The sequence below is a fragment of the Saccostrea echinata genome, unplaced genomic scaffold, assembly GCF_033153115.1.
Source record: "Saccostrea echinata isolate AGI-Se365-2 ecotype Australia unplaced genomic scaffold, CSIRO_AGI_Sech_v1 ptg000015l, whole genome shotgun sequence".
NCBI classification, from domain to species: Eukaryota; Metazoa; Mollusca; class Bivalvia; order Ostreida; family Ostreidae; genus Saccostrea; species Saccostrea echinata.
In genome coordinates this window covers 11088879-11116524 of record NW_026889764.1, presented here as the reverse complement: position 1 = coordinate 11116524, position 27646 = coordinate 11088879, and the positions used below count along the sequence as shown (strand labels likewise).

Below are 27646 nucleotides of genomic sequence, written 5' to 3'. Positions count from 1 at the left end.
TTGTTTTGTGTAGAGTATCATACAGTTTTCAATTTTATTGTCTTCAGTAAGTATAGTAATTCACAGCTGCAAAATGTAGCGTTATAGTTTTATATTTTAGTCTTTGATCATAAAGCTATAGATCCCGTAATGCAAATATATGGTGCAATTTACATACGGCGCGAGATTTTCTGCGCACTATTGGGGATGTATTTTTCCACTTTCCAGCATTGAACAATCAACTATACCTTTCATTCCCTAATTCTAGACATATTCTATTATCACCTGTATATTTCATTCACCCCCTAATCCTTTATAGTCGTCTCCGCAGATCAATAAACTTGCTTGTTTTGAATTTTTTGTCGGATGGCAGAAAGTTTTAATCAGACTGGTAGCCACTGTATAAAAAAAAATAATACAGTCTTAAAACAAACTTTAAAAATATCCTTTATGTATATACCTAGATGTATCACTCCACAGGGAGACAAATCTAGATTTCACATAAAAATCCTTACAAACAAAGATATATTGCTGGGTCCAACAAATTCTCTACCAATTAAGTCCCTATCTTTACTCCTTACCAAAATATTAACTGCTGTTAAGGAGAAACTTCAAGCGTACATGTGCTGCAGCATACTCTAGAAGTGGTGTAAATCAGATGTGAATTCTCAAAAACTCTAAAGAATTTTTACAAAATTTGAAATCACAAATTTTTTCAAAACTCTACAACATCAAAAAGTACAACTTTTCTACACTGTTTACAACAATTCCTCACGATGAATTAAAAACTAGGCTTTTTGATATCACAAACAACTGCTTCTTCAATAAAAACAGAACTCGGAAATTTCACATCTTGTGATTGGTCATCAGCAAAATGACTTCGTTAAAATTCACTCTGATTCTACATACTATGAAGTTGATATTAAAACGATGCTGGAGATACTTACAATCTGATTAAAATCAGATCCTTTGATCCACTCACATAGATCGCTACACAAGCCTTGTGTAGCGATCTATGTGAGCGGATCAAAGGATCTGATTTTAATCAGATTGGAGATACTTATTGACAACATTTATGTAGTCTTCTCAGACAAGGCCTTCCAACAAACTGTTGGAATTCCAATGGGCACTAATTGTGTTCCTTTATTAGCATATTCGTATAAAGCAGAATTTATTCAAAAGCTTCTACATGAGAAGAATTAAGAAAACACTTGCCGTTGCCTTCAACTCGACAGTTATACACGTTTTGTAAATTAACAATAGTTATTTCCATTTATTTATCCCAGTGAACTTGAAATAAAAGACGCCACACAGTCTGCCACATCTGTCTGAGTACGACCAGTTTTGAAACAGAGACAGGCTGCTCACACATAAGTTGATGTTACAGGGATTTCAACAACTTCGTTTGAAGTCAGCATTTGTAAATTCTTTGTTCTTTAAAATGACCATATAAGCAAATATAACCTATCACTGAGTCTTATTTTGGCTGACTTGTTTCTTACCAATTGTTAGAATTTTTATACTAAAATGTTCCGTCTACTTGAATAATACATAGGGCTTGCGATGGGTGTGACCGGTCAAAAGGGGATGCTTAATCGATCCTCCTAGGCACCTGATCCCACCTCTAGGATTTCTAGGTGTCCATATTTATGCCCTGTTCACAGATTTTTATTGTTTGAAGTTTTTATGAGATCGATCACTGTTCGAAATTATCTTCACCCTTTTTTCATTTGGCTGTAGGAATTAAGGAATTATATATATTGAGAGAGAGAGAGAGAGAGAGAGAGAGAGAGAGAGAGAGCCCTTTCATGAGGTCGATCCATATCGACTTCACAGAAAAGCATATCGACCGAGCACGAAGTATGGATTGACCGAATGAAAGGGCTACATTTGTTGTATCATTTTTAACAGAGATCCGCAAAGAAAAATTTGAAAATGATGGGAACAAGCCACAAAATTTCTCTCTTAGATTGATACTGGTTGCGTAGTTGTTGTCGGTCGTTATATAAATATTAACAGTTACATACTAATTCATTCCATTTGATTCATTGTTATTGCATTCTAGAAAACAAACTCACCAACACTGTCTAGACTTTAGAAAAAAAATCATAAAAAGGCAGTACCGTACTCCGGATGTCAAAATTTGAATACTGGCGCAAAATATTTGATTACGTATATGTGCAGAAGATGTTAGAACTCATAAATCATTCTTTTTTAAGAGGTTTGGTAACGAATGTTTCGGTAACGGTTGTTTCATTTAATCATTTTCTCTTAAATAGTAAGCTAATAATAAGACATTGTTAAATCATGGTTGGAGCATGGAATACAGTTGTTGGATAGAAGAAAAAATATCACATGTTTAACTATGATATCATTCTATTTCATCTATTAAACTAATACAACGAATGTTTCATGCCTATCCATACGCAAGTAAAATAGGAAGATAGAATGTGATTTCAAAGTATTGGTAACATATATAAGGCTTTGTACCATTTATTTTTAATTTTCAAGAAGTTTCCTTCAAAATAAAACGTATTCCAATCTTACAGGCATACAATACCGAATACTCATACTATATTTAATATCACAGTCCGTTTTTATTTGTTTCTGGCGACATGGGGATATCAAATCAAAGTTTGGTAATATATTTGTGATTATGCTCAATAATTTATTAAAAGCATTTTACAAATAAATGTTTTGAAGACATATGCTATCTAATTTAAGATTCAACTGTTATTTGTACAAAAAATAGCCATTTAAGTGTAATTATTCGATGTTGGCGACAGTAACGTACGTTTCAAAAAATCACTATATGCCAAATAAAATATCTCAATATGATTTGTTCACTTCATTTTTGTATATTTTCCTTAAAGGTTACATATTCATGCATTCATTCAAAAAGTATTTTCTTCGACATTTCATTATTTTTTTACGCTTAACCCCCAGCGACATCATTTGCACCATTTTATTGAGCTTGAGTGTGTATCTTCAACATTGTTTCAAGTTTGCTATTTCAGTATTACATTCGCGGATCTAGAGAGGGGTTGGTGGTCGGAATCCCCCCCCCCCCTGGAATTTAAGAGTTATTAAATTTCTATGTAAAAATAACGACACCGCCCCCTCCCCCCCAGTGAAACACGGACCCCTTTTAAAAATCTTCCCTTTTTTAAGATCAAAAAGCGCGCCAAAATATGTAATTGACATTTGGAACTTCTCTGGACTTTGTGAAAAGACTTCCGAGAACATTTGTTTACAGTCATGGCCGATGTTCAAACCAGCAACAGCCACTGTTGATTTTGAAAAGTAACATCTACCGTCTAAATATGAAGAAATTTATTAAAACAATAAAAAAGAAGGCACAGAGCAAGGGAAGTTACGACCCGCAGGAGGCAGCTGACACTGGAGGGGCTTCGGGAGGGACAGAGACTGGTTATGTTGTTCGCGAAAAAGATCTCCCGAAACTTCACAAAGCAGCATGGACTGGGGATTTGTCCAAAGTAGTGCAACTTGTGAAAAAGGATACTAGCTCTCTTGACAAAGAAAACAGGTATTTACGGTCAGATGATTTTGTTTAAGAAAAAACGACAGGCACACTTATCCACAATAGTGGACGTACATGATTTAAAATACAGGTGTACATTTGCCCATTACAACATGATATGACTTGTATTTCATTGCATTCCGTTGTCATCTTTTGAGATAACACTATGCTTGAGGAATTTGGATTGTTTTTCTGTAGTACTTTGTAAATATTTCAAAGACATATAACTTTGTTAATCGCACAGCATAGAAAATAATGATCTATAGCCTATATTTAAATTTATGGGATCTGCATGTTTAAAGAAGTAAATACTAAAATCTTTCTAGGCAGTTAAAAGTATTTAAGAATGTCATTTCAATGAGTTTAAATACCTAGCATTGAACTGTTAAGACATTCAAAATTAGGCGACACACATTCTTGTACTTTATGTATATATAACCGTAACACACTGGATTGTTAAGAATTAAAAAAAGAAATTAGCTGTTTGCTCATACTATACAAATAAAATTGCTGCAGTTTGCAACTGCAACCACAGTAAAAGTATTTATAAGTTTTACAAAATTTTAGAGAACATACATTTTAACCATGTTGATTGAAATACATCATTTCAAGCATTTGGAGGTGCTTATCATAACATGCATGCATGAATTAAATGTATTTAATAAGAATACATGTGCTTGAAAATAATTTATACTCTTCTGTTGAAATATTTTGCATATTATTGCAGGACTGCTTTGCATCTTGCATGTGCAAAAGGCCATGCTGATATAGTTAAAGTTCTTCTAGAGTGGCATGCCAAGAGCAACATCGGGGACAGTGAATCAAAAACGCCCCTCCTGAAGGTAAGTTGTGGTTCCAGACCATTTGTAAATTCTCATTACAAAAAATTGAGCAAAAAAAAAAAAAAAAAAAAAAAATCAATGAAGCAAACACTGCATAACTAAAACATAAAAAAAAAAAATCCAATAGCATTGTGTGAAATGTTGCACCAGAGTTTATCATGTTTATACACAAGTATTGAACAATAGATTTAGATAAATCTTGATGCATGAAGAGTTTGTCAGGTGGATTGAATTAAGCCACATCTGTCAGGTCATATTTTGTCATTAATAATAAATGACTGTTGAGGCACGTGTTGGAGTTGTATGGAAAAGAAGAGCTTTCTTTAGAAATGTCAATTAAGGCAAATCAATAAAGAAAAAATCAATAGTAGGAAATTGTATGAGGACAAAAATGATAAGATTGCATGGTCACATAATAAGGGTGTAGATGATTGAAACATTAATTTTGACTGAATTGGCTTTGCAGCATTTCTTCCTCTGAGTTAGCAATATATATAAACATGGAACATCTACCAGAAGTACTAAACTGTTTTAGACAAAGTAATTGCAGCTTCAAAGAACATAAACAAAGGATCACTGCATGTCTCTAAAAGTTCATGACTCAATATTTAAGAGATAATTAAGCTCTGTATACATCTCTCAATCTACATGTACATGTGCAGCTAATCACCCTCAAACTTGAAAAATAGTAATGATACAATTTAGCTGTGGTCTGTGTGACTTAACAATCAAGGATTTTCAATCTGATTACAACATCTTAAATTTCTTATTTAAGAGAAAAAAGGATACATTAACTGTATAATTTGTTCCATTAAAATTATTTAAACAAATCAAATATTCTATGATAGAATGTATTAAATTAGCAAAATCTTGCAACTTGGTCTAATATCTATAATTTTTATTAGATTTATTTCTAATCGTTTCATCAGCAGGTTTTGCACACTCTCAGTTAAGTCTTCTTGTACATGTTCAATCAGAAGATGAGCATTGAATACTTATAGCTTTGTCTAATGTTGCATGAGAGATATACGAATTAATTTCAAAATGTCAGTACCCTGAATATTTTGCTTTGTGGTACTGTTGACAAGGATCATAGATATGCTGGATTCATTTTTTTTATGATATGTATGTGTATGTGAAAGGCATTTTGAGCTTGATGAACACAATTTACTAAGGAGAAGTTATTGGAAATGAAGATTGATATTGCCAATAAAAGAATGGTACTCTAAGATTATTAAAACCCTACATTGCTTTTGAAGTAAGACATTTAGCATGTAATAATGGAGACGAAATAAGTTGGTTATCATGTTATTATAGACCTTCTCATCAGAAAGTTCAATTTGATTGGCCATTTATGGAGAGAATAATCAGCACTGTTATTCATGAATGGAATGAAACTATGTACAAGAGGAGTGTTTAAATTCCTTGTCCCGGTGTTTATTCTGGGGGATCTTGTTTTGCAGTGCTCTGTGATTGATTTAACATGAGACGCCACTCAATTGAATGTCATTTAAATGGTGTTGAATTTCACCGTTGAGATCCAATAAATCACCTTTAAAATGCCACTACTGTGATAATAGGAAAAGTTTGTATCACAACCTCATCTAACATTCATACATACAAGTACCGGTACTTAGTTAATACATCTGAGTTACATGTAATTACTTTGAATTAATCCTCTTGTCTATGGATGGTGCATTTACTGTATCATAAGAATGATAACTTTCAAATTGATTATCGACATTTAATGATGATATCTACCAAAAATAAAAGCAATTTTTTTCCAGTGGTTCTTAATTTTTTTAATCGGTTGATAAAAGATTTATTTACAGAAAATCAGTTATAAACATGATCTTAAGAATGCTTGACAATATGTACTGCACAGTATGTTGAAAAATAAATTTTTAAATTATTTTCTAAACACAGAAATTATCAAATATATGAAACCAACAGACATTCTGAAAACTTGTTTGATGCTACTTTCTCCCATAACTTTGTCATTTAAGTGCATGTGTATGCTCAATAATCCTCTTAATTTTGCAATCTACCCTACCTTTTTGTTAGCTTGCCTGAACTGGAAGCAGTGTCCAGCATCATCTGTATTGTGTCTTGTCTTGTGTTGTGTGTTGTCTGTAAACTTTTCACATTTTCAACTTCTCAAGAACCACTGGGCCAATTTCAACCACACTTGCCACACTATATCTTTGCATGGGTAAAGGGGATCAAATTTGTGTAATTGAAGAGCCACGTCCTCTTGTAAGGGGAGATAATTAAAAATTCATGAAAATTTGTTGGCATCTTTTCAAGATCTTCTTTTCAAGAACCACAGTAGGGGATCAAAGTTACATAGGAACATATAGGGAAAATCTTTTAAAGTCTTCCTTTCAAGAATAGCAAAGCCATGAGTACTCATATTTATATGGAAGCATCCTCAGATAGTGTAGATTCAAGTTTGTTTCCAAGGAGGTAGGGTGGGGCCACAATGGGCAGTTGTTTTACATGGCAATAATATAGGGAAAAATCTGCTGATGAAGAACAGAAGTGCCATTAGTAACTCAGGTTAGCATTGTGGCCCTTGGGCCTCTTTTTTGATTTATCATTTTACCCATTAATAGCATTAAGCCTCCACAATTTTGCCTTTCTTACATTTATCAAAGTTTATAGCTGTGGTAAAGAAAATGTGGCTTATTGCATTTAGTTTTAAACAACATGAACAAAACTTTAGAAAAAATTAGATTAATTGGAGGTATTTTTGGTATCATTCTAAAGCATAAAGATGCAGTTTAGAAATTGTTAGATTTAGGCAAGAAATAATTGAGAGATCTGATGCTTTTTGGCAGGCTGTGGAATGTGGCCATGACGACTGTGTGAAGCTATTGATAGAACATAATGCCCAGGTTGATACTGTGGACAGAGAGGGGAACTCTGGTCTACATCTGGCCGTTCTCTACAACCATCCCAAAATTGTCAAAATTCTCACAGATAAAGGTGCCAATGTCAACATCAAAAACAAGGTATGTTGTCAACTTAAATCAGCTACGCTTTTACTAAAATAGCAGCTTATATATATGATGATACAGAGATGACAGACTGAATGATTTTGAAAAAAAAGAAACTGACCGCTACTGTCCATGCTCTTCTTTAAATGCATAAATTTATCACAAATTCAGGAAAGTTAAGTCTTTGATGCAGTTGTGAATTTGTTGATACTAATTAAATAGTGGACAAAGGATAATGCTAAAAAAAAAGGAAAATATAAAACATACTACATGTATAATTAATTCTTGTACAGTAATAAATTTTCCCTATTCTTTGTAGACTGAGGAGGGATTAGCCCCTCTACACATGTCCATACAGTTTAAAAGGGATGAAATTACCAGGGCCTTGCTGATAGCAAAAGCAAATCCAGATGTGCAGGATAACTTGGGCAGGTAAAAAAAGTTGATCCAGACATGCAATCGGGCATTCCAGGTGTACAAATACCACAAAAAAGAGGGAAAATATAGTTAATTAAGACATACATTATGTCATAGTAAAATGGGCAGTTAGCAATTGTTAATCCATAGGTTCAACTGGGCAGGTAACAGTTGTTAAGTCTTGATGGCATACAGTGTCAAATGGTCAGATAAAGTAAGCTAATTCAGGTACATGCATGTATACAGCTACCAGGGTAGGTAGGTAAGAATAACTAGTGTAGACATTCAAGGTCTGCAAAATGAAAAATAGGAACAGTACTACTTCACCTAAGCAAGCTTCAATTGGCAGTTCCAAAAAATACTTGTATGATACATGTACAAGAAGATTAGCAGGTGGGAAATTTACTACATGTAAACTCCAATGTTGGAAAGAGATCTTTTATTCTTCAGAACTCCATTAATGCTGGCCTGTTATGAGGGTTCCATCACTCCCGTCAGAATGCTGCTGCAGTTTAATGCCAACACCGTCATCAAGGACAAGAAAGGTTGGTTTACCAGGAGTCAATTTAAATAATTTTTATTTGCCATTTGTATGTGTACTTTCTTTGGCTTTCCCACTTTCACCTTCTTCTTTAGAACAATGTGTCCATTTTCAACAAAGGTAAAACTATTATCAAATCTACTAAACAGTCAATGAATTAATATACCGGTAGTTACTGTATTAAGACAATATTGACTTAAGTACTCTATATAAATATTAAGATGACATTGACTTAATACTTTGTATAAATTGATTGATTTTCTGTTGATGTTTGTCTTTGAATGAATAGATTTGACTATGCAGTGAACTAATTGTTTTGTAGGTTTTACAGCAGAGGACATGGCTAACATGACAGGACAATATGCTGCGGCACAGCTACTAAGTGACCATGCCATGAAGTTAAGGAGGTCCGCTGGGGGAAGTCTCGCCGGGAGTGTCACCCCACGGGAGACCCCCCGGGGCTCGGTAGGACCCTCCAGTGCCTCTACCACCCCTAGAGATCCTTCACTTTCCCATTTTCTACCGGCAGATAACAATGACAAAGGTTTGATCACCTTGTAGATGATGCTTACAGATAAATTAACCATGATAGAAACATGTTAACATTAATTTGATTTCTTTAGGAAAGTAAATTAGAACAAGGGTATTTTACTATGCATTACACCAAGTTTAGAGTGATTAGGGCCAGATGGAATTGATAATTGAAAAGCTGAATTAATTAAAGCAGTGACTTAAACACAGATCACAAAATTAAGTTTTGTCTATTCAGTTTATAATTTTTTTATTTCAATTTATAAACAAGAAAACAATGTAAAGTAGAAAACAGAAAAAAAAATATTAAGTACATAAATATGATTTAGTCTTTGATAGTTACAATAGTAAAATTTGAATTATTCCAACAGTTGAGGATTCCGATGAGGAGAACACACAGAGCCGAGTATCACACAGTCAACAGGATGACTCCTGGGCCGACGATAGTGTCAGCCTCGGACTGGACAAGAAAAAGGTATCAGTTTACAGGGGAATTTATAGCTGTTACTATAGTTTTACTTAGTGCATGTGTAGGTCCATTAAGTTTGAAGGGCCATTCGGATATACATTTTATATGTATTGCTTAAAGATTTAAAAAAACACAAGCCCAATTGCTGCTTACTGCACAAATGATGCTAAAATGGCAAAGCTACATGTTCATAGATGTACAATGTACATATATTAAATTATTTTTTTCAGTGTCATTTAAGAGTACTGAATTTGCATGAATGTGCATTTATTTTTACTTTTATAGGAACATATATGTAGAAAAAAACAGCATGTTTCTTAAGTTTGAATGTATCAATTCAAAAAACTTCTACTTCAGATACTACACAAATATGTAATCTGTAACTAAAATGTTTGATTTTTAGTTTTTGAAATCAGCATATGTGTAATATGTAAACGTTCACTTTGTAGAGAGTTATGCAAAATATTCCCGTAAGTTAGGACTGCATTTTCTTGCTGCGTGAAGCTTTGATATTTCCATATATAAAGATTACACTTGATTTTAATGCTACGTGTGTGAATTTTTACAGTCACTTACAATGCAAAAAATTTACACCTGTACACAGACACAAATGATTATTATTTGGCCTGACAGCTGTAGGGTATAAGATCAAGTGTCAGTTTATATGTTAGTTTTTATGGCTTCAGAAAACTTATGTTGTAATTAAATGATAAGAAACTTTAAAAATTTCAGATTTTGTAAAATAAGAGTATACATTGACATAAGAACTGAATAAATGCTTGTTGATTTGAGTGGTTGCATGTAAAAAAAATTATATCAGCTTTAAAGTATATAGAATTGTAATTACACGTACATGTATAAAATTATGTGTTATACATATGCTAGTAAATTGTATGAATGCAACAAAATTTTATTTAATTTTATTTAATTCATATGTAATCTACCCCATATATACCTGTACAGTTTGTGCCATATTCTTGTCATTAGGATAGAGATGATGACTCAGACTTTGGGGCGGATGAGTTGGGCGAGGCAGATGTAAGACCCCAGTGTCGTCAGTAGACATACCGATTTTCTTGTGACCCTATTCCTTTGTTTTATATATTTCCTAATTTTCCTGAGATCTTGCTCTTAGATATTGTTCAGTTAGTAATTTATATTGTATGTTTATTTTGTAGATTTTTAAAAATGTTATTCTTAAAAACTTTAAAATTAAGATTTGTTTAACCTGATAGAAATGAAATTTTTCAATGAGGACAAAAAAAAGCACCTTTTTAGCACTTATCTTTCACAGAATTGGTATCTTTTTTTACCATTACACACACTTGGAAGTGGTTTTTCACACTTAATTCATTTAGGGGAAAAATGATTTCATTTTCTTTCCACACTCAGATCTTTCATGTTTGGTTCACAGTTTCTAATCACTATTAGGTGTGAATTTGCAAAACACTTAATGACTTTTTTCCTGAAGACTGCAGTTTCTTTATTGTCAGTGGTATATGGAATCAAATGACTTCTGGTAAATTTACTGTGGATGAGTAATTCTAAATGTTTGGCTGTGCATCAAACTCTAAACTGAATACTTAGATACTTTGATATTTTTGCCTTGTTTTAAATTTACCCCTTTGCAAAGTTTATGACTAAAATACAGTCAGTGTTTATTTCTTTATACCAGCTTAGTTTTAAGTCTGCCCACTTAGGATGAGGGTAATGTGGGTGAAAATAAAAAAGGGCAAAAGTTTTCCAGTATACATTGATATTTATGATGATTTATGAAATCTACAGTTATCTAAATAGTTTAGTAAAGTGATGATGTATAAAAGTAACAAACATATAATAGAAGATAGGAGAAGAAATCATATTTCATTTTGGTAACTGTGTCAGTCTTTTTATTTCTACCTCTTCAACATTTCAGGAGGATGTTCCTAAGATAAGCCTGGCAGCCAAACTTACCAAATTCCCCGACAGTGAAGGTGAAGATGAGGGTAAGTAAGACTAAATAGTGATGTCTGATGAGGGCTGAATGATGGCTTTTGATTAACTGCGGTGTATTTAAAACATAGAGTACTTTTGTAAAGTAAGGAAGGTGATATTATCATGCAGCTATCATTGTCCACATATGATACATCATGTACTCCTTTATGAAGCACTAATACATTTGTAATTTACATATTTTCCGTAACATCAGATGTGGATGAAGAAGATTATGAGGAAGATCAGGAAGTTCCTCCGACAAATATTCCAGGGCGACAGCAGCAGAGCTCAGTCAAATCTAACCAATCACACACCTCCATCGAAGACAACATTCCTTATGATGAGGAGGAAGAAGAGGAAAACAGGGAGGAAATGGAGGAACCTGGGAGGAAAAGAACAATTACTGCCAACAGGGTTTCCTTCAGGGATGAGTCAGAGATTAGGGAAATTGTAAGCTTTCTTTAGTACCACCTTTTGTTCTTTGAGGCTGAGTCCTTCACTTAGATGAATTATCTATATATATAGGAGGAGAGGTCATCCCTAACCATCAACATTTAAAGATAATGATATCCTCCACATCTTACTTGTTACATGGTCTCAGAATTGAAAAAGCTGTCAATATTTGCAGTGAAATTAGAAGCTATATCTGTTTTTAAAAATGAATTATTTTCCATATAGGAATATGATCTTTCTAATATTACCAGACCAATTAAATTTAAACATGTATTGATTTTGTTCTTACTTCTTACTGAGGTTATCTTTTTGATTGGTTCATACTGATATTTCATTGTGATAATCTTTTTGATTGGTTCATACTGATATTTCATTGTGATGATCTTTTTGACTTGTCCAGACTGATATTTCATTGTAAGATTTTTTTTGATTGTTTCAGACTGATATTTCATTGTGATGATCCATTTGATTGGATCAGACTGATTATTTCATTGTGATGATCTTTTTGATTGGTTCAGACTGATATTTTATTGTAATGATCTTTTTAATTGGTCCAGACTGATATTTCATTGTGATGATCTTTTTGATTGGTTCAGACTGATGATAATGACACTACAGACATTGAGGAGGATGAGGAATCAGGATCTGGTGCCAAAAAACCCAAACTGGACGATCAACAGGTAAATTTGTCCTTACGAGTTGATCTAGATAGTGACATGGTGAGTAAGCATGGACATAAACATTAAACTTTACCAGTTAGTCCTCACTAGTGTAGATGCTCTAATCTAGGCCAGACTAAGATATGTGTGTAGATTAGGTGTTTACGGTGCCTTGGACAAGTTAGAAAAGACTTCAAAGCAGATAAGATACATGAAATTGTAATGCATGTAGTGGACATACATGTACATGTACGAATATTTAGTTAGAAGACTGAGAAATTATTGGACTTTGTTAATCACATTTCATTCTCTCAGAGCTAGTTGTTTTAGTATATTATCTGTTAACACTATTCTGCTGTACAAGTACTTGTTATGTGTAATATTAGCTATGTTACAAAATTAATGTTTATTAATCTTGTTTTTTAGACTTCATCATCTGGATATTTACCTACAGGAGTGTCTAATTTATCACCATCTGCTGGCTTTGACAAGGAGAAGCAAAGAGGTAGGGGAAAATACAATTACAATTTCACTATTATGTTCAAGGATTCCAAAGTTAAATTTTCTGTTTCTTGTAAGAAAACTTCCAAAGTTCCAAATTCAGTTTAAACTAGAATTCAAATACATGTATTTGAAATTTAATTAATGCTTAAATGAAGGATATCTTTTTATTTTTAGTTGAAAATTAAGTTTTAACTATGTTGACACATTAACATCTATCTATTGTAAATTATTATACATTTATTAATAATGGTTTAGAACAGATAACTGAGTTATTTAATATGATACATCATGTATATGAAATTATCTATTAACATGAAATATCTGCATGCATGTGGGAAATGTACTAACAGAATGACATGTATATGTTTTTAAGGCATCTTGAGCAAGCAAAGTGGTAAATAGTTTGATGTTTTATGCTGAAGTGACTAATATTTCTACTCTATTACTCTTTCTGTAGAAAATGGTGTGCCCTGTATATGTATATAAAAAAAAAAGAATTTCCTTATTTTATAATATAAAAGTTTTGGTTATCATATCTATGAAAAGAAAAAAAAATGATTGTTTTAATAGCTATTATTTTATGAAATGGATATTTTAGTGAAAAGAATGCAAAAGCAGACTGGGTCCCAAAGCATGCTAAATTGTAATGGAATTTTTTATGCATGTAATGTACATTGCATACATTTTATTACATAAAAGCATGTATTTACCTCATCTAAGCAACAATATTTAATGACTCCTTATTTCCCTGTGGTGAACCTTTTAGCCTTAGTCCCCTTAGAGGACCTCCTACATGTCACTTATTGATGTTGTTTACATTGCATGTTCACAGCTGATGAAAATCAGGGCAAAGGTTGTATTTCAGATTTATTTCAGATTGTAGATTTTCTTTTCACATATCTTTTAATGTGGCCATGGAAATTTGTGTACTAGGATTAATAAGGTAGTAATTCAGAAGTGATTGCTCATGTGTTTGAATTTATCAGTTAACACTACTAATTTAAAAGTGTTAAATTGTGTAAATAATTGCAATGAAGTTTGGATAAAGCATTCTTATTTTTCATCTGGAAAGTGTTCTGCTCTTGGATAGAAATTTAAATGAAATATATCATAAGGACAACTGTAGAAATCAAAAAAAAAAATTTTTCTTCATTTCCCTGGCCACATAGCAAAATGGTTTCTGCACCCTTTCCCTCAGTAACCTGACTGGCTTTTTTTGCTGTTGTTAGCATGTAGCCTGATGTAGAGCTATAATTGCTTCCATGGCATTTAGATTTTGATTAGACTATAGAATATGTAAAAAATTCTGTTAAAGATTTCATAGTGTATAAATATGTAGTCTTATTATTTACATGGTAGAACTGTTAGTTTTATTCTTTGCCATTTTGATATGTATTTATTTAGGATCCATTAATCAGCATGTATACATTAAAGTAGATTTGAGTAAGTGTTGATGATTTAAAGAAGAATTAGGTTAACTTTATAAATAACCCCTCCAATGAAATTGGGCTGATTATGTTCTAAAACATATTTGCCTTACTCTGTGTACAAAATATCTATAATAAAAAGAAAAAAAAATGAGAGCAGATTTGCAAGAAATTTAGGAAAAGATGTGCCCTTGTGCAAGAGAGAAATGAATAGATTTTTGGGTGGATCTAGAAAAAGATGTGAATTATGCAATATATTTTGTTTGTATTAAATTTGTTGCCTTTTGCTGGATACTAAAACAGACTCAAAGAGAGTCAACTCTATAGTTTTTAAATAAATAATTTAAATTTATGTAAATATTAGTCTAGAGTTTATAGGTTTGGGCCTAAAATTTGTGTGTTTTTTATCATCTGCACTTAATTTTTCACATTTTTTTAAAGTAAGTCTTTTCTTAAAATTTGTGTGTTAAAAACAATTATGTGCCACTAATTAAGTCACTGCACACATTTGGTCTTTTTACCGTGAATTTTATCTGTCTAATGGCTTTTAGATTAAAATACTGGGGCTTTGTTCTTTATTTTTGTACTAGATAGATAAACACTTAAGACATGTCAATGGCTTAAGGTGCAATGGAACTAGTCTATATGCAGTAGAACTAAACCAATGAAATCATATTCTAAGATCATAATCCATCCTAGTTTTTTGGTGATAGAAATCTTTTCAAAGTTTGAAAAAAATATTCAATTCTTTTTGATGCATGGTTAGAGTTATTATTCCCACTTGAGTAAGCTTAAGTGAAAGATGTTCATATTTCTTACACTAATTTCCATGTTTTATTTGTTCTTCAAACATTTTCTAGCTTTCCTGGCTGACCTTGGTATAGATGATGATGTGGATAGTGGACCAGAAATCTCTGAGCTGTCAGATGAGGAACCTGCCCTCCCCATGTCACCACCCCCCAAAATAACAGAGGTGGACCCTGATAATCAGGAGAGTGAGTGGGACTCCACCCAGCCCTCCATTACCCCCAGGCCAGGGATACTCAAAAACTGGAAACAGGTCAGAACCTGGGAGGGGTCAATCATCATTCATTTATAACATAAAGCTGCTCAATTATTTGCCTTTTTCTATCCCTATGTACCCATGTAAGAGATTGTCATACATTTAAAAAAAGTAGTCTTTTGAAGATTTATTTTATAACCTATACCCTACTCACTAGAAAGGATGATGTGACATAACTGCTATCTGGGGCCCCTTTTTCTATGACGAATTATATTTAATCTACAACGATTTTGATAGTTTTCAAACATGAGTGAATAAATACAACGCCTTTTGAATAGTTTCAATAGTTCCGACACATTTTAATTATAAGGATTACTGCATTATCTATGATTTTTTAGACCCTATGACATTAACATTCGGCCAGGTTTGTGACAATGTTCTTTTATGAAAAGAGAATAGGCGGGTCTTAGTACAATAGAGGGATATGCATGTCCGAGAAATTTACCTTATATGGCTATTGTTATTATTTCGCACATAGTCGCTTACCGAGAACAATTGTCCAATCCGATGAGAGAACGACAAAACATGCTGTCGTTTACTATGTTTACATTTTATCTTAGGCACATGGTTTAGGTCAATTTACACATTATCTCCACCACATTTCAAACTTTTAATTGTCAGCCAAGGCTGTTTATACATAATAATACGCATGGAACCTCAGCGTTTACCGTTCTGGGTCAAGAAATGCACATGAAACTTGTATTCACTGATACTCGGGAATACGTGTAGACCTATCGCATTGCATGCCCACCAAACGCTTTACAAAACTTTAAAATTAAATATATATAAAAATCAATTGTTTGTAACTATGAGCTGGGAAATTGTAGATCCGTGCCTAATCTGTGACTCAAATGCATAAAAAATTGTTTATCGAAAAGTAGGTAAAAAAGCCTTTTTTCCAAGCATAAAATTTCCTTAGTATTTTTGTGGTACTCACTCGTAATGCATCTCATTTAGCTGATTGGTCAGTTAGAAAGTCACGCCAATGCCTCGATTAGCATATGAATTTATTCTTATGTCAGAAAAAATAGTTTCGTCGATCTGTTCATAATAGGAAAGGCAGCTAGATTTTACCATTTTTTATAAAACAACATGTGAGCGCAGTTAGGTACATTTTTCTCCTTTCACATATAGGTAGATTTCAATAAAATACAGTGACCAGCCAAAGGAGAAAAATGTCCCTACTTGCGCTCGTATATTTTAAGGGCTTCAAAGAGTGGGGCGGGGCCAAAATTCAATGGGAATCGGATGTAAACATGGTACCCCTACCCAAATGAAAGATCTATATCTTCCAAATTACGCTTCTATTTTTGTTAAAAATAGTTTTCCATAAGGGTACACATATCAGTGATTAGCTGCATGCAACAATTAGGACATTTAATTTTTTGTCAATTTACCGGGGGCCGTACGTCACATCATCCTTTATTGTTAAAATCATTGATTATGAAGTACATGAATTTAAATAAATGACTGGATTGATGGTAGACATTTTTTTTTTTCAATTACATGGCTTTTGTGTAATGATGAAGTTGAAGTAAATGTTTACATTTCATTACCATGATAACAGGAGTTGAAGTAGATGTTTACATGTATTACATTTCATTAAAGGAGTTGAAGTAAATGTATACATGTACGTGTATTACATTTCATTAATAAAAGGAGTTGAAGTAAAGGTTTACATGTATTACATTTCATTAAAGGAGTTGAAGTTTACAAATATTACTTATCATTAAAGGAGTTGATGTTAATATTTACATGTATTACATTTCATTACAGGCCAGCCAAGATGAGGTGGAGAAGAACACCCAAAAGAAGATCATTACACCACGATCTGATGTAAGTTTGTAGCTGTATCATACACATTACACCAAGATCTGATGTAAGTTTATTACTGTATCAAACACATTACACCTAAATCTGATGTAAGTTTATTACTGTATCATACACATTACACCAAGATCTGATGTAAGTTTGTAGCTGTATCATACACATTACACCAAGATCTGATGTAAGTTTGTTGCTGTATCATACACATTACACCAAGATCTGATGTAAGTTTGTAGCTGTATCATACACATTACACCAAGATCTGATGTAAGTTTGTTGCTGTATCATACACATTACACCAAGGTCTGATGTAAGTTTGTTGCTGTATCATACACATTATTCCACGATCTGATGTAAGTTTGTTGCTGTATCATACACATTACACCAAGATCTGATGTAAGTTTGTTACTGTATCACACACATTACACCAAGATCTGATGTAAGTTTATTACTGTATCATACACATTACAACACGATCTGATGTAAGTTTATTACTGTATCATACACATTACACCAAGATCTGATGTAAGTTTGTAGCTGTATCATACACATTACACCAAGATCTGATGTAAGTTTTTAGCTGTATCATACACATTACACCAAGATCTGATGTAAGTTTGTAGCTGTATCATACACATTACACCAAGATCTGATGTAAGTTTGTAGCTGTATCGTACAGCTATTGTAATTGAAGTCCAAGCATTGATGCTGGAGTTTAAATGGTTTAAGTATCAAGTTCTACCTTCTCCATTGTTTGTATTACTTGTATTGTTCATTTATTACATGAATATTGTATTATAGGGATCAGAATGGGACAGTGACTTAGAAAATGAAGTAGACCCAGATCAAGTAAGTAGTTTATAGTGTGTACATGTGTGTAAAACTTTTAATTGATTATGATATGCATTTAGCATATCAGGGAAGTGAAAATGTAAAATAAACTTAGAATAATGAGAATTTTAGATCATACTAACATTGAGTAGAAATGCATGGGAATGAAAATTTTGTCTTATTGCCAACTGTTTGTGTTCTGTATGTACCATGTTCACTGTTGACTTGGAATTGTTAGGAAATTGAGGAAAATAGTCAAGTGAAAGCTAGATATGAATTGACCCACTTCTCTGATGATGACGATGGGTTGTCGGACTTCGAGGAAAGTGAGGTTGAACCCAAACCAAAACGAATCGAGGTCCATAGAGATGGCACCTTAAAGGAGGTAAAGAGGGATGGAACCTTAATGGGGATAGGGGATTCCCCTATAGCTCTTGACTACACCCCTAGTGATGACTTTGATATGAATGTATCACCTCCGGAACCATTCCAAGAGGAATCCAATGATGAAGTGGTAGACTTGACCATAGAAGACGAATCTCCCAGGGTAGATGTCATGGGTCTTGATGAAATTCCGGTGCAGTTAGAACCAGCAGCACCTGAAATAAATGAGGAACTTAGTGATGATCCAGAAACTGACCATGAAGTGGCCCAAGTACTTGCCTCAAGGTCAGGAGATAAGGTCAAGGTCAAAGACAAACCTCAGCCAAAGGATTCACCAGAACAAGTGCCATCTGATGAAGAGGTTGAGAGTTTAAATTTGATGGTGTTGAAGCACATTTCTGCACATAGAAAGGTCTAGATCTGTTTTTGTTTCTGTATGCTGTGGCAATACTAGGTCTGCAGTGTTTGTGTTAATTTACACCTGTGTTTACCTGTGCTGTGGTGGTCTAACTGTATTGTTGTGTAATAACACTGAGGTATTATGTGGAGGTGGTTGGTGTGATATGATAATCTTGTAGATATTTAAGTATTCTTATGCTACTTTGGCACCTTTTTCTGAAAATCTTGTCTCTGTTTGAAAATGACTCTCCTCTGTAGCAACACATTATCTACACTGATACATACTCATACACATAGATGTAAGAAATTAGATGAAGATAATTTATGGAATGTACGGTTATCATTTCTTAGCTGTTATTTAGAATCAAGAGAAGTACACTATGAGAAATAGCATAAACGTATATTACATTGTGTGTTCATTTGAAAGAGTTTTTCTTTTACCATAATAACAAAACAATTTAGGTCCAAGATAAACATGTTTTATGAAGAAAATGATAACTTTCAGTAATATTGTATTAACATGCCTTAAAAAACAATTTTGTATAATATTTTATTATACATCAATTTTATTTCTGCTGCCAGTTACTTAGATGTTTGTTTAATATTTATATCACAGACTACCAGCCAATGGGATTCTACAGCCGAGGATGGGATCACTCCCAGGGTCCAAAATATGACATATTTCACTGAGATGGTTAGTGGCAAAATCATTCATTTCCCAAAAATTTGCAGCCCTTTTTTTTGTGACAATCATCAGTCTGTATATAAAAATTTATTACATTTTTAACAGTGAAATACAGTATTAAACTGTAATTTATTTACTGAATAAAAGTGATATTCTGACACAGCATGAAAGCGTGGTATTCTCACAGTGTGAGAATATCAGAAGTGTGGCAAAACTTACGATTTTCATTCTCTTCACGAAGAGTGTTTTTAAATAAATCCCTGGCCTGTTATAAGATAGAGTTAATGAGTCATCCTGACAGAGACTAATAGTTATTCTGCCAAAGTTTTTCCAAGTATGTCGTTAAAAATCCATGTTTACAACGTTTTTCAATCTCGCAATCTCTTAGCTATGACGTCTCAACCGCTCAACTATGACATCACAGCCTATGACACTGTGTTATGAAAAGACAGAGGGAAAGGGAAAATCTAAGAAAATGTAATAAACAGAAAATTCAATGTTTTGTAGATGAATATTTTATTTATTTAACTTGTGAGACATGATTTTTTGATATTTTCGCTCGTGCTTCGTACTCATGAAAATATAAAAAAAATCATGTCCCACTCGTGAAGTAAATTCCATATTCATCTACAAAACATTGAATATCCTCTATTTATTCAGCTGATATTGTGTTTAATGAAATGATTCTTCAGTTGTCAGAAGAAGGATCCAGTTTTTATGCAGTGTAAATGCACTTTGAGGAATTTATTTCTTACATGTCAATTTAGAAATCAAAGCAAGAAGAATCAAAAGTCACTGAAGAAGTTGAAGAAGAGGATGAAGACAATCAACCCTCTGAAGAGAACGATGTCCAGAAGATGGAGCAACCTGTACCAGACATGAAAGAGAAGATAATGGAGCCAGTTCGTGTTGTTGACAACCAGACTGCAGCCGTCCCAAAGAAACAGGAAACTCCACTCTCAGAGGATGAGGATGAAGACTCAGACTGGGACTCAGAGGTAGAAACTAGTATTAGAACTCAAAGTATATCTCATTATTGTGGTTTCAAGGTTATTCAAATCGAAAAACAATCCTGTTTCAATTTGAAAAAAAATTCCTTTTTTCATTCGCAAAGTACATGCATTTTGGTGTAGAAGGAGTCTGAAATTCATTTGCACATTTTTCAGGATGATATGCTGCCCTCAGAATCTGCCCCTCCAGTGTATGGTGTACCTCCTCTGCCAGAAACAAAGGAGAGTTCTCAAAAGGGAGAGCACTCAGTGTCTGAGGATATTGAAGAAGAGTCTATAAGTGAATGGGAGATTGAAAGAAAGCAAGATAAGGATAAGTTACAGAAGCAGAGAGCCAAGGAAGAAGAACTGCAGAGGAAGTGGGAAGAGGAACAGAGGCAGGCTATGGAAGAACAAGACAGACTCGATGAGGAAGAACAAAGACAGGCTCTGGAGGAAGAACACAGGCTGGAACAAATCCAGAGAGAGGCTGAGTTGTCACGACAACAGAAATGGGAGGAGGAGGAGAGGCTAACACAAGAGAGATTGAGGAGGGAAGCAGAGGAGGAACAGATGGTAAGGCAGCGTTATCTCTGTAACTGTGCTTATTGCTCATCTTCGGTTAACATGTTTGATATTCTTTCAATCATACACAGTCTATGCCATAAGACTTGGTTAAAAATTTGAAAAACTGTGTATAATAACTTTAAAATCAATTATACTGTGTGTATTACAAATTCAAGCAGCTACAAAAATAATAATGATCTATAAGAGAGTGTATATTTTTATACTACACCAAAGTTCATGTTGTGGTCAATAGTAAAATGAATATGGAGTTGACAGTTTTCTGTAAAGATGATCATGTTTCCCTATGAACTAGTGAATACATTCTACTTTGTAGAGGGAGAGGGAGCTGGAGGAAGAATTCATTGCTGAGGACCCTTTGGAGGAGACTCAGCCTCTGTCCCCGAAATCTCAGTCCTCCCTGGACTCCTCATCTGGGTCACAGAAACGGGTAAGAAACCCAGTTACAATGTATCCCCCCCCCCACTATATTATCCCCCTATTCCAGATCATGTGATCTAACAGTCATATGATCCAACATGCATTTACTGACCTGCTTTGCTAGTTTTAAAAAAAAAAATATCCATTTATGAAAAGAGTAAAATGTGTTTTATTACTGTACAACTTAACTGCATGATAAGAGATGATTTATGTGGAAATAAAAATCAGACAAACTAGTCTGAGATTATAGACAGAAATTTTTTATGCAAGATTTTCTGAAATTTGGTTTTTAAAAACAAAGACTGGTTCTTTGTGAATTAATATATGTCTATAAACAGAAGGAGATGAAAAAAGCCAGCTTTCTTCATGTGAAAGATTTTATGAAATCTGAGGTATGAAAATCACCTGCTGTATCCTGCCTTCTTCATTATATATAATCAGTTTGGTTAGGTTTAGTCAATTCATTGGAAGTAGAGCAGCTTTAGATCTTAGAATTATATGAATAGTATTTATACTCTTGTATCCAAGAACATATACACCTCATATAGCCACGAATAACCAATTACCCCTGTAATGTATATTATATGTTATATAATGTATTCTGTATTTGCATATAAAAGATGTATGACATTTATGTGCAATTACATTGATTTATGAAAATTCAGGAAAATTTAAAGGAGGCTCTACTGTTTTTTTGTGAGTTTTTTTTTACTCCTAAAAAAAGTATCAAATTTTACTTCATGTGTTAAAGAAGAAATCTTGAAGTTTGTAAACATTGTCCACATGTACAGTGTATGGTAGAGCTTCCTTGTAATTTACATGAGACACAGGGTGTGACAAAGGGTTTTCCTAGCCTTATTGGTTACCTTGCATGTATGGGGTCAGTAGTTCCAGCCTACCTATATATCTGTATCTTGAATTTTTATATTTATGATTTTACTGGTAAGCATGGTAAATAAGAATATTTACAAGGGAAAGGAGAAAAAAATGTTTGCCTGGCCAGATGCATTGTATGATGTATAATTATGTGTTTATTTTTGCTGATTTTGAAACAATTTGTGAAATGGAAATATTAAACTGCAGTAAGCTCAATTGCCTAATGTACCGGTATTAAGTAGGAGTCTCTTGAATAAAAAGATTACTGTAAAAGCAGAAATATTTGTTGGGAATTTAATTTTGTTTATTTTGTTGTTAACAATTAACAACAAAATTAAATCCAGCTACATGAAACTTTACATGACTATATATTGAATAGGGTTATAATGAAATTAAATTCCCACGAAACCTTTTTAGATGACAAATCAAGGAAATTTTATCTCCATGAAAATTTGTGCTTGGACAGTATTCCTCATTTCAAATTTTGAAAAATAATGCAAAAATTTGACTTCGCCATTTGACTTCAATTTTGCAAAATTAATATATCGCATAAAAAAATGATTATACAGTAATATGTAATGTTGAAGCTGCTTTAGAGATGCAACCAAAAAAAAGGAAATTAAAGAACAAGTTTCTCCTAGTGTGCTTCCTATTTCTCTGCTATGTAGGAACTGTTGTAGTGTTAACCAAACTACAATATACAGCTGTGTTTTGATGTACATTGCATTAAATTACAGTTGAGTTAAAAAAAATGTATCGGTGAAATTTATGCTTTAGTCACAACCTTTTTTTTTCCCACAGAGATTTCATCAAATAGCTCTGGCTGTAGAATTGAAGCTTATAGATCGGATTCTGCTACTATGAATGTTGCAGTAGCTGTTTGAAAATTTAGAGCTGTTGAAATAATTAGTAAATCCATGTAGTTTCAGAATTTAGCTGCCTCTCTGTAGTTAGTAAGCTTTTAAAAGCATCATGCCTGATTGTGGCTAGTGCATTTCAGAGGAATTCATATGTTCAGGTCACTGATAGGACGAACAATACATGAAACACATGATATTATGTATATGGTATATCCATTTTCTATGTACAGTTCCAAATGTAACTTAATATTCAGAGTTTTCCCTAAGACCCAAGGGCCTGAGAAATTCCCCACCTATAATGACATAATCCCACGGTTATTCTGGTATTCCCCCTCAACTCCCTGTTAGGGGAGGAATCCCAGACACACTTCTACTTTTTTAATGTCCCCTGCTATTTCAATTCTTAGGGACAACCCTGCTTATTCAAATAAGCTTTTTGGTTTTAGGGGAAGAAATACACAGCATTATGCAGGACTATATATAATAAAAAACTAAACACACTATAAAGATGAATCATTATACTTTATTGTTGTAGAATGTACCTAATGCAATTCTTTGTCGTTTTGTAAATAGTAAATTTATATTTAAGATTTGGAAAGCCATCATATGAGATGTACACAATTAACTGTGATTTTTTTTTCTTTTTGTTTTGAACATATTTTATTAGTAATAAATACATAACTGAATTGAGCAGCAGGCATAGCCTATATAAGCCCTCCCCACAAAGTTAACTGTGATGACACATTACCAGACAGACAGTTTGGTGGGTATGAGATACATGTATTGTGTTTTTCTTATAGGGTGTAAAATCTCCTGACACCCCACCAACAGTGAGACTGAACATCAAACCCTTCCAATCAGAATCCTCTAAACCCCCAGAGAAGGAGGTGGAAGAGGAATTTATAGCTTTGGAAAGCAAGGAGGATCTCCAGGCCCCTCCCATTGAGAGGGGCTTTACCTCTGTGAAAACCCAGGCTGTCAAAGAGGAAGTTAAACAGGTGAAAACTGGTAGCCCTCCCCTGATTGATTTAGAACCAGAGTTAGAGTATGTGGAAGCTTCTGCTAGAAATGATGATCAGAATGTTGAAAAATCCCCAATTTCCATCGAGAAGACTCAGGTACCCTTGAAGGAAGACTTGATTGAAGTGACCACGAGTTTCAACACAGCCTCCCCCAGACGCCCTCCCCAGACCAGTGTGACAGAACAACTTCATAACGGATATGACAAGTAAGCTATAGTCAAGTTTGTACTAATATGAGAATTTATAAATTCTCTGTATGAACTGTATTCAGGAGATCTATTTTCATTCCAGTAATGTTTGTACCTTTAGGTGTGTATTCTTCAAAACAAGGGTCTTTTAAAAGATTTTTGCTTCAAATGTTCCTTGAATTTTGTTCATTGAAAAAAACAAACAAACAAGCAAAAAAAAAAAGGTTTTATTTTGGGTAGTTGATTTCAGAGTGAAAACCATATGTTATATGACTGTTACCTTGGTAATTCTCTGTGAGGAGGTATCAAAAGATGGATGTATGACATGTATGTTTGAATGAATGAAGTGATAGCTAGCTATCTTCTCATCAGTAATACAATGTACTGATTTGAAAATTGCTAAGAGTTATCTTCCATGAAATGCAGCCATGCAGCTACCATGATGATCTGCTAGAGCACAATTATATATAATAAATCATGCTACAGTAAATTAGGTACATCTTTTCTGTTGTAATGAACATTTGTAAAGGGGCTTACTTATAAAGACATCACAGAATTACCAACTTTAAATTAAAAAATAAATTTAAAAAAAAAAGGTCCTCTAGCTGGTAAACCAGAAAGGCCATGTCTGTCCCTTTTTCTAGTCCATTTGGTATTGGATTTACTTGATCTTTTTATAGTGTTGAATATTACATTTCAGGTATTGTAAAAGTAATTATTGATTGGCATAGGAGTTCATGAAACTCCTTGACAGATGTTGATAAGTTGAAATTATCTCCCTTGAGAACAGTCCCCCTTAATAATTAATGAAGTGTATCAAACTTGGAGTGATATCTTTTTTGTACACTGGAAAAAGCTGATGAAATGCTTGACTGAGTAAAATGGAAGGGTGGATCTTAATTTTTGATGAGCCTGTAATTTAGTTATTGGAAACATTGGATTTTGATCTGCTTTTAAAGTGAATTTTATGTACAGATGAGAATTTTTTATGCTGTAGTATAGTACGGTATTCTATGTTGATTGATCAATGGAGTTTCTTCATCCACTATGCAGAAAACAGGTAAATAAATGCTTTTACTTTGGCAAAAGTTAAGCAAAACAACACGCAGGTTTATAATCACAGTAAGAAAGACCAAATGGGAGAAAATAAAAGTGTTAGATGTATTTGCTTTGTGAGAAGGTCCGATACTTTTGAAATAATCTGATTTCGCATATTGAACACAAAGTAATTGCATATATTAAGTGAAAATCTTAATAGATCTGATTTCCTTCAGTAATTGCCTGATTTACATTATGAATAATTATAACGTCAGTCTAACATGAAGTATTTAGTTCAGAAAGACATGTACTTCGTTTATTTTCTCTTTTCTAATGGCATTTGATTGTGAAATTCCACATCTACACATTATATTTATGACAGTTGCATGCTTTCATGCCTTAATATTGAATGGGCACATTGTACATGCTAACAGGTTTAAATTAATTTCTGTATAAATGATTATGTTCAGGTTTTAAATGGGGTGCTTGTGATAATTTCACTAGGATAATAGATAGTTATTTTTGATCTATTGTTAAGTTTGATAATATTTATGTAGTGTGTGTTGACATACTCTAGAGGGTGGTCAATAGTCTCTATTTGTCTGTGTTTGTCAAACTCTCTCCAGAACTTCTGCTGGAATAAAGGACCTACCTAGATAGACCAGAGTTTGTCCTGTGATGTTCTTGTGTTTGGAAGCAAATTTTGTAATTTATCTCATCTAAGTGTAAGTGTGATTTTCACAATGGATTCTCATTTCGTACCTAGTTGTCAGGTAAGGTCCATGCACGTGTACACAAAGTAGGATATTGTCCGACATCTTTCCGTTGAGTTTGTACAACATATCATTAAAGGGATATAGAATCATTCTGAAAAAACAATTATGTTTTTATCCTCTCTAAGTCAGTGGCTATATTATTATAAATTTATAATATGTGTTGCTGTTGAGTTTTGGTTTTTGTCATTCTGATAAAATATGGTCATATTTCTTAGAGTTTAATTTAAGATCTCCAATTAAATAAATAATAGACAAAAAGTTATTAACATATATTATAATAATACATGTACTAAAAGCTCATTATGTAATATATCTCATGTCTTCATATCTCTTCATGTGCTAGGGAGCTTTAGCTCACCTGAATCTTGATGGAAAGAAAGTTTTCCGTTTATTTGTTATTGTGTAAACTTTTCATATTTATTACTTATCAATAAGAATGTTAAATCACATTCAGATTTTGTCTGAATGACTGGGAAGAACTTTTGTATTTAATGCAGTATTTAATTAAAGAATTTTTAGAAAAGATTCCACACTTAAATTCCAATGGGATAATTTGCTAATATTGGTTTGCAAGCATGCTTAAAAATGTGTATAAAGTGTAAATTAAGAAATAACTATCTTTTAATTTGGTATTTGCGACCGTTAATGCTGATTTTATGGTCGCAAACTGAGTTTTACTGGTGACGTGTACCGTAAGCAAGAATGAATTAAACAATATAGGCTTTGAAAACAAAAAACATGAATTAAAATTAGTTTTTAATTGAATCAATATTTCCTTAATATCTGTAGATTTTCTGGTGAAAATTGGTTGTACATTTTTTCTTTCGATACATGTATTTAAGCCCTTTCTTTACAGAGCACAAGATTTTGCATTATTGATCAACAGTGGGTTTGTGGCAAGGAGCACTGGGACAGTTCATTAATTCTACAATAGGAGATTATTTAAGTCTATACAATACCTGTAGATTAAGCACCACACAAACCATCACAACAGACACTCTGTTGTCTTTTCTCATTGTTAGGTTTAAAAACATTTTCACATTTGCCAGTAAGCATAATTGCGTAATTATTTTTTTTTTCAAGTCAAGGTTCTTGCAGACCTTTTTGGCAGTTAAAGCCAGTTGTAGATTTTATAGTAAAAAAGCCTTAAGGTCGTTGATCAGATATTGTGATCATATTTTGTATACTAAGCTTTAAAATCTATCTGGTTGTAATGTAGATAAAAATCTCTGAAGTCTGTATTAGGATTAACAGCTGAGTTAGTTATTAATTCTGATAATCTCTGATCAAGACTTTAACACTTGTGAGTCATTATTATTTAGGATCTTGTTAATCATTTAAAACTTTATTGATATCATATATATACA

The 27646-nt window shown here is 33.2% G+C and overlaps 1 protein-coding gene across 1 annotated transcript in view; it reads left to right on the top strand.

Moving 5' to 3' along the window:
• The first annotated feature begins 3302 nt into the window (after positions 1-3302).
• Positions 3303-27646, top strand: part of LOC133187519 (ankyrin repeat domain-containing protein 26-like) — a 52444-nt gene continuing 28100 nt past the window's right edge. Inside the window, exons 1-24 of the mRNA XM_061322922.1 lie at positions 3303-3526; positions 4248-4362; positions 7203-7376; positions 7681-7793; positions 8229-8323; positions 8642-8863; positions 9222-9331; positions 10307-10357; positions 11235-11304; positions 11508-11743; positions 12343-12426; positions 12832-12910; positions 13283-13303; positions 13742-13762; positions 15197-15396; positions 17176-17235; positions 18028-18075; positions 18296-18853; positions 19457-19534; positions 20293-20523; positions 20692-21090; positions 21416-21529; positions 21858-21911; positions 24056-24483. Coding sequence (XP_061178906.1) covers positions 3303-3526; positions 4248-4362; positions 7203-7376; positions 7681-7793; positions 8229-8323; positions 8642-8863; positions 9222-9331; positions 10307-10357; positions 11235-11304; positions 11508-11743; positions 12343-12426; positions 12832-12910; positions 13283-13303; positions 13742-13762; positions 15197-15396; positions 17176-17235; positions 18028-18075; positions 18296-18853; positions 19457-19534; positions 20293-20523; positions 20692-21090; positions 21416-21529; positions 21858-21911; positions 24056-24483 — 3785 coding nt within the window. The remainder of the gene's footprint in view (positions 3527-4247; positions 4363-7202; positions 7377-7680; positions 7794-8228; positions 8324-8641; positions 8864-9221; positions 9332-10306; positions 10358-11234; positions 11305-11507; positions 11744-12342; positions 12427-12831; positions 12911-13282; positions 13304-13741; positions 13763-15196; positions 15397-17175; positions 17236-18027; positions 18076-18295; positions 18854-19456; positions 19535-20292; positions 20524-20691; positions 21091-21415; positions 21530-21857; positions 21912-24055; positions 24484-27646) is intronic.